General features: G+C 43.9%; 1 protein-coding gene across 1 annotated transcript in view; it reads right to left on the bottom strand.

Moving 5' to 3' along the window:
* The window catches only part of RYR3 (ryanodine receptor 3), a 400958-nt gene that overhangs the window by 112209 nt on the left and 280657 nt on the right, over positions 1-8092 (bottom strand). Inside the window, exons 57-59 of the mRNA XM_011932727.1 lie at positions 7328-7338; positions 7064-7131; positions 5935-6056 (exon numbers count right to left, since the gene is read on the bottom strand). Coding sequence (XP_011788117.1) covers positions 5935-6056; positions 7064-7131; positions 7328-7338 — 201 coding nt within the window. The remainder of the gene's footprint in view (positions 1-5934; positions 6057-7063; positions 7132-7327; positions 7339-8092) is intronic.

Consider the following 8092-nt stretch of genomic DNA (forward strand, 5'->3'; position numbering starts at 1 on the left):
AGTCTCACTCTGTCACCCAGGCTGGACTGCGGTGGCATCATCTTGCCTCGCTGCAACCTCCGTCTCCGAGGTTCAAACAATTCTCCTGCCTTAGACTCCTGATTAGCTGGGATTACAGGCATGTGGCACCACGCCAGGTTAATTTTTGTATTTTTTAGTACAGACGGGGTTTCACCATGTTGGTCAGGCTGGTCTCGAACTCCTGACCTTGTGATCCACCTGCCTTGGCCTCCCAAAGTGCTGGGATTACAGGCATGAGCCACTGTGCCCAGTCGATCTGAGTCTTTTCAAAAGTTTTAATCTTATAGAATTTCGTAAGCATGGGATTGAAAGCAGTGTCCAGCTGTTTATTCTCAATGTTACGTGTCCACTTTTCCCAAGCTTCAGAATGATCTTTGCCTTCTTCTCAATGTTGTCTCAGGACAGTTTTTTTTTTTTTTTTTTTTTTTAATTATACTTTAAGCTCTGGGGTACATGTGCAGAATGTGCAGGTTTGTTACATAGGTATACACGTGCCATGGTGGTTTGCTGCACCCATCAACCCATCATCTACATTAGGTATTTATCTTAATGCTATCCCTCCAGTTGCCTCCCACCCACCAACAGGCCCCGGTGTGTGATGTTCCCCTCCCTGTGTCCATGTGTTCTCATTGTTCAATTCCTACCTATGAGTGAGAACATGTGGTGTTTGGTTTTCTGATCTTGTGACAGTTTGCTGAAAATGAGGGTTTCCAGCTTCATCCATGTCTCTCCAAAGGACATGAACTCATTATTTTTTATGGCTGCATAGTATTCCATGGTGTATATGTGCCACATTTTCTTTATCTAGTCTATCATTGATGGACATTTGGGTTGGTTCCAAGTCTTTGCTATTGTGAATAGTGCCGCAATAAACATACGTGTGCATGTGTCTTTATAGTAGCATGATTTATAATCCTTTTGGTATTTTCCCAGTAATGGGATTGCTGGGTCAAATGGTATTTCTGGTTCTAGATCCTTGAGGAATCACCACACTGTCTTCCACAATGGTTGAACTAATTTACACTCCCACCAACAGTGTAAAAGCATTCTTACTTTTTTACTTTTCCACATCCTCTCCAGCATCTGTTGTTTCCTGACAGAGTCTTGCTCTATCACTCAGGCTGGAGTGCAATGGTGCGATCTTGGCTCACTGCAACCTCCACCTCCTGGGTCCAAGTGATTTTCCTGCCTCAGTCTCCCAAGTAGCTGAGATTACAGGCATGTGCCACCATGCCTGGCTAATTTTTTGTATTTTTAGTAGAGATGGGGTTTTACCATGTTGGTCAGGATAGTCTCAAAATCCTGACTTCATGATCTGCCTGCCTTGGCCTCCCCAAAGTGCTGGCATTACAGGCATGAGCCACCGTGCCTGGCCTCCTGACTTTTTAATTATTGCCATTCTAACTGGCATGAGATGGTATCTCATTGTGGCTTTGATTTCCATTTCTCTAATGATCAGTGATGATGAGCTTTTTTCATATGTTTTTTGGCTGCATAAATGTCTTCTTTTGAAAAGTGTCTGTTCATATCCTTCACCCCCTTTTGGATGGGGTTGTTTTTTTCTTGTAAATGTGTTTAAGTTCCTTGCAGATTCTGGATATTAGCCCTTTGTCAGATGGATAGATTGCAAAAATGTTCTCCCATTCTGTAGGTTGCCTGTTCACTCTGATGATAGTTTCTTTTGCTGTGGAGAAGCTCTTTAGTTTAACTAGACCCCATTTGTCAATTTTGGCTATTGTAGCCATTGCTTTCGGTGTTTTACTCATGAAGTCTTTGCCCATGCCTATGTCCTGAATGGTATTGCCTAGGTTTTCTTCTAGAGTTTTTATGGTTTTAAGTCTTATGTTTAAGTCTTTAATCCATCCTGAGTTAATTTCTGTATAAGGTATAAGGAAGGGGTCCACTTTTAGTTTTCTGCATATGGGTAGCCAGTTTTCTCAACACCATTTATTAAATAGGGAATTCTTTCCCCATTGCTTGTTTTTGTCAGGTTTGTCAAAGATCAGATGGTTGTAGATATGTGGCATTATTTCTGAAGCCTCCATTCTGTTCCTTTGGTCTATATATCTGTTTTGGTACCAGTACCATGCTGTTTTTGCTACTGTAGCTTTGTCGTATAGTTTGAAGTTAGGTAGCTTGATGGCTCCAGCTTTATTCTTTTGGCTTAGGACTGTCTTGGCTATACAGGCCGTTTTTTGGTTCCATATGAGGTTTAAAGTAGTTTTTTCTAATTCTGTGAAGACAATGGTAGCTTGATGGGAATAGCATTGAATATATAAATTACTTTGGGCAGTATGGCCATCTTCACGATATTGATTCTTCCTATCCATGAGCATGAAATCTTTTTCCATTCATTTGTGTCCTCTTTTATTTTCTTGGGCAGTGGTTTGTAGTTCTCCTTGAAGAGGTCCTTCACATCCCTTGTAAGTTGTATTCCTAAGTATTTTATTCTCTTTGTGAGAATAAATGCAATTGCAAATGGGAGTTCACCCATGATTTGGCTCTTTGTTTGTCTATTATTGGTGTATAAGAATGCTTGTAATTTTTTCACATTGATTTTGTATCCTGAGACTTTGCTGAAGTTACTCATGAGCTTAAGGAGGTTTTGGGCTGAGTTGATGGCGTTTCCTAAGTATAGGATCATGTTATTTGCAAACAGAGCATTCTGTAGATGTCTATTAAGTCCACTTGATCCAGAGCTTAGTTCATGTCCTGAATATTCTTGTTAATTTTCTGCCTTCTTGGTCTAATATTGACAGTGGGGAGTTAAAGTCTCCCACTATTATTGTGTGGAAGTCTAAGTCTCTTTGTAGGTCTCTAAGAACTTACTTTATGAATCTGGGTGCTGCTGTATTGGGTGCATATGTATTTAGGATAGTTAGCTCTTCTTGTTGCATTGATCTGTTTGCCATTATGTAATGCTCTTTGTCTTTTTTTTTTTTTTTTTTTTTAATCTTTGTTGGTTTAAAGTCTGTTTTATCAGACACTAGGATTGCAATCCCTGCTTTTTTTTTTGCTTTCCATTTGCTTGGTAAATAGTCCTCCATCCCTTTATTTTGAGCCTATGTGTGTCTTTGCATGTGAGATGGGTCTCCTGAGTACAGCATACTGATGGGTCTTGACTCTTTATCCAATTTGCCAGTCTGTGTCTTTTAATTGGGCCATTTAGCCTATTTACATTTAAGGTTAATATTGTTATGTGTAAATTTGATCCTGTCATTATGATGCTAGCTGGTTATTTTGCCCATCAGTTGATGCAGTTTCTTCATAGTGTCTATGGTCTTTATATTTTGGTATGTTTTTGCAGTGGCTGGTACTGGTTTTTCCTTTCCACGTTTAGTGCTTCCTTCAGGAGCTCTTGTAAGGCAGGCCTGGTGGTGACAAAATCCCTCAGCATTTGTTTGTCTGTGAAAGATTTTATTTCTCCTTTAGTTATGAAGCTTAGTTTGGCTGGATATGAAATTCTGGGTTGAAAATTCTTTTAAGAATGTTGAATATTGGCCCCACCCTCTTCTGGCTTGTACAGTTTCTTCAGAGAGATCTGCTGTTAGTCTGATGGGCTTCCCTTTGTGGGTAACCTGACCTTTCTCTCTGGCTGTCCTTAACATTTTTTCCTTCATTTCAACCTTGGTGAATCTGATGATTATGTGTCTTGGGTTGCTCTTCTTGAGGAGGATCTTTGTGGTGTTCTCTGTATTTCCTGAATTTGAATGTTGGCCTTTCTTGCTAGGTTGCAGAAGTTCTGGAGCTAGGTTGCAGAAGTTCTGGATGATATCCTGAAGAGTGTTTTCCAACTTGGTTCCATTCTCCCTGTCACTTTCAGGTACACCAATCAAACATAGATTTGGTCTTTTCACATAGTCCTATATTTCTTGGAGGCCTTGTTCATTCCTTTTCATTCTTTTTTTTTTTCTCCAATCTTGTCTTTATTCTTTATTTCACTCAGTTGATCTTCAATCTCTGATACCCTTTCTTCTGCTTGATTGATTCGGATATCGATACTTGTGTACACTTCACTGAGTTCTCGTGCTGTGTTTTTCAGCTCCATCAGGTCATTTATGTTCTTCTCTAAACTGGTTATTCTAGTTAGCAATTCCTCTAACTTTTTATCAAGTTCTTAGCTTCCTTGCATTGGGTTGGAACATACTCCTTTAGGTTGGAGGAGTTTGTTATTACCCATCCTCTGAAGCCCACTTGTGTCAATTTGTCAAACTCATTCTGTGTCCAATTTTGTTCACTTGCTCGTGAGGGGTTGTGATCCTTTGGAGGAGAAGAGGCATTCTGGTTTTTGGAATTTTCAGCTTTTTTTGTGCTGGTTTTTCCTCATCTTTGTGGATATATCTACCTTTGGTCTTTGATGTTAGTGACCTTTGGATGGAGCTTATGAATGGATGTCCTTTTTGTTGATGTTGATGCTATTGCTTTCTGTTTGTTAGTTTTCCTTCCAACAGTCAGGCCTCTCTGCTGCAGGTCTGCTGGAGTTTGCTGGAGGTTCACTCCAGACCCTGTTTGCCTGGGTATCGCCAGCAGAGGCTGCAGAACAGCAGATATTGCGGCCTACTCCTTCCTCTGGAAGCTTTGTCCCAGAGGGGCACCTGATGGATGCCAGCTGGAGCTCTCCTCTATGAGGTGTCTGTTGACCCCTGCTGGGAGGTGTCTCCCATCAGGGGGTATGGGGCTCAGGGACACACTTGAGGAGGCAGTCTGTCCCTTAGCAGAGCTCGAGTGCTGTGCTGGGAGATCCTCTGCTATGTTCAGAGCCAGCAGGCAGGAACTTTTAAGTCTGCTGAAACTGCGCCCACAGCTGCCCCTTCCCCCAGGTGCTCTGTCCCAGGGATGTGGGAGTTTTATCTATAAACCCCTGACTGGGGTCGCTGCCTTTCTTTCAGAGCTGCCCTGCCCAGAGAGGAGAAATCTAGAAAGGCAGTCTGGCTACAGCAGCTTTGCCCTGCTGTGGTGTGTTCCGCACCCAGTTAGAACTTCCTGGCGGCTTTGTTTACACTGTGAGGGGGAAAACGGCCTACTCAAGTCACAGTAATGGTGGACGCCTCTCCCCCAATCAAGCTTGAGTGTCCCAGGTCGACTTCAGACTGTTGTGCTGGCAGCAAGAATTTCAAGCCACTGGATCTTAGCTTGTTGGGTTCTGTGGGTGTGGGATCCTCTGAGCAAGTCCACTTGACTTTCTGGCTTCAGCCCCCTTTCCAGGGGAGTGAACAGTTCTGTCTCACCAGCATTCCAGGCACCACTGGGGTATGAAAAAAAAACTGCAGCCAGCTGGGAGTCCGCCCAAATGACCGACCAGTTTTGTGCTTGAAACCCAGGGCCCTGGTGGTGTAGGCACCTGAGGGAATCTCCTGGTCTGCAGGTTGCGAAGACCATGGGAAAAGCGTAGTATCTGGGCTGAAACGCACTGTTCCTCATGGCACAGTCCCTGATGGCTTCCCTTGGCTAGGGGAGGGAGTTCCCCGACCCCTGCACTTCCTGGGTGAGGCGACGCCCCACCCTGCTTCGGCTCGCCTTACATGGGCTGCACCCACTGTCTAACCAGTCCCAATGAAATGAACTGGGTACCTCAGTTGGAAAAGCAGAAATCACTCTCCTTCTGCGCTGGTCTCACTGGGAGCTGCAGACCAGAGCTGTTCCTATTCGGCCATCTTAATCTCTGTCTCAATGTTGATTTAAGTATATAAATCTTTCCCAAGCCCCACGGGTATTCCCACATAATATACCTCATGTAGTTGCTGAAATACTTCAGATTTGTATGAATATAGTTTCTTTCAAAACCAAGATGACAAACCAGGACATCAGCCTGTTTCATTTCTCCAACAGACTCACCTTGTAGTCCACAGGAAGCTGGCATTTTAAGTAAATTGTAATCAGCACCATAACCTTCTCTTTATCTTGGAGACTCACCTGGCCACCATTTCTTTCTCCTTATGAGAGGCGTATCCGCTGCTGCTAAGGGGCTTCAGAGGGGATGACAAGAAGTAGAGGCGATGATTGGTGAAGTACTGGTCAACCAGCGGGAGAAGAACCTGGAAAACCCACCACAAATCAACTTCTAGGAAGCTATCCATAACTCTGCATTTGGTTCATTTAGAAGTGTTTATTTTCAGTGAGCGAAAAGCCTCTGAACCCTCGTCGTGTAATTTCCAGGAAATTCTACCCCTTTCGTCCCAGTTTCCATCACATTTTCCTTTTCTATGCCTCAAACCAGAGTCCTTGGGGGTATGTAAAAGGAGACAGTCATGAACGAAGGGCCCAAAGAAATGTGTGCACATTTGCAGAGGAGTCCTATGGGACAGGTGCACTCAGATAGGGCTTATTGGGTACTGCATCCAAGAGGCACTCGAGGCATGGCTTAGTGCCACTAGCCTCAAGCATTCTGTCTGCTTCTCAGAGCAAGGCAACTCAAGCCCTTCTGTGCCTTTAGTCCTCTGAGTAGGGCTGTATGGAAGAGACTGCTAACTAGCACCCAAATTCATTCTCCCCTTCTTCCTTTTGGCAACAGAATCCCAGTGTTTTAGCTGGGTATAGAGCCACCCAGGCAGAACACGTATCACCCCGTCTCCCTTGCAGCTAGATGAAGCTCGAATGGAATTTAAACAGGTCCTGTGCCTTTTCCTGGTCCCTGAACTTTTCCTTGGCATTCGAGGGGTCAGTAAGGTGAGAGATGACAAGTTCTAGCCATTGGGATAGAACTTAAAAAGCAACAGCTTGCCTTCCCTTCTCCTTTTCCCTTTCCCACAGATGCCGTGCAGGTGAGCCTGTTGAACCACACACACAGGCCACACCTCCAGAGATGGTGGAGTAGCAAGACAGGAAGAACCTGGATTCCCGGGTGATGGTGTGGGGCTAGGCAGGCTGCATACCTCTTTGGACTGCCAGCCTCCCTTGGGACTGTCAAACAACAGAGAAATGTACATGTACCTCACTGAACCCACTAGAGTTTTAGATATCTTCATTGGATCTGCTTAACCTGTTTCCTAAATAGTAGAGATCCTAAGAAGAAAGTAACTTGATTAAGGGCAGGGCCACTTACTTTGGCAAAGAATTTGATCTCCTGGTCATGAGGAGACTTTTCAGTTTTCCCACTGCTGACAATGGCTTCTACAAAGACACAGGTAACACAGAGTTGGCCAGAGTTACAAAGTACAAATCAGTCACAAACATTTTAGAAACAGAGCAGCTTTCCTAAAGGCTATTAAAAAAGGCTATCTGATTTCACAAAATATATTTTACAACGTACTTTACAACTGTGCTGCTTAGTTATTTCTTGTGTCAATTCTTTAAGCTCTTTCACTACCCTTTTGTCTACTTTAACAATCAGAAAACAGCTTCAAGCCTGGGTGCGATGGCTCACACCTGTAATCCCAACACTTTGGGAGGCTGAAGCAGGTGGACCACTTAAGGTCAGGAGTTCGACACCAGCCTGGACAACATGGTAAAATCCCATCTCTACTAAAAATACAAAAATTAGCCAGGCAGGCGTGGTGGTAGGCACATGTAATCCCAGCTACTTGGGAGGCAGAGGCAGAAGAATTGCTTGAACCCAGGAGGCAGAGGTTTCTGTGAGCCGAGACTGTGCCACTGCACTCCAGTCTGGGCAACAAGAGCAAAACTCCATCTCAGGGAAAAAAAAAAAAAAAAGACAGCAGCTTCAGAGAAGTTGAGTCATATGTCCACAGTCATAAAGCAAGACAACAGGAAAGTTAAAATAGGATAAGTTGAGTGAAAAAATGACAAAAGGTTCAATCACTCCACTAAAAATCTAAGGAGTTTTTTTTTTTTTTTTGGAGATAGAATCTTACTTTGTCACCAGGCTGGAGTGCAGTGGCGCGATCTTGGCTCACTGCAACCTTCGCCTCCTGGGTTTACTCCTGCCTCAGCCTCCCGAGTAGCTGCGACTACAGGCACGCACCACCACATTCAGCTAATTTTTTTGTATTTTTAGTAGAGATGGGGTTTCACTATGTTGACCAGGACAGTCTCCATCTTTTGACCTCGTGATCCTCCCGCCTCGGCCTCCCAAAGTGCTGGGATTACAGGTGTGAGCCACTGCGCCCAGCTG

The sequence above is a fragment of the Colobus angolensis genome, unplaced genomic scaffold (genome assembly GCF_000951035.1).
Source record: "Colobus angolensis palliatus isolate OR3802 unplaced genomic scaffold, Cang.pa_1.0 Scaffold97, whole genome shotgun sequence".
NCBI classification, from domain to species: domain Eukaryota; kingdom Metazoa; phylum Chordata; class Mammalia; order Primates; family Cercopithecidae; genus Colobus; species Colobus angolensis.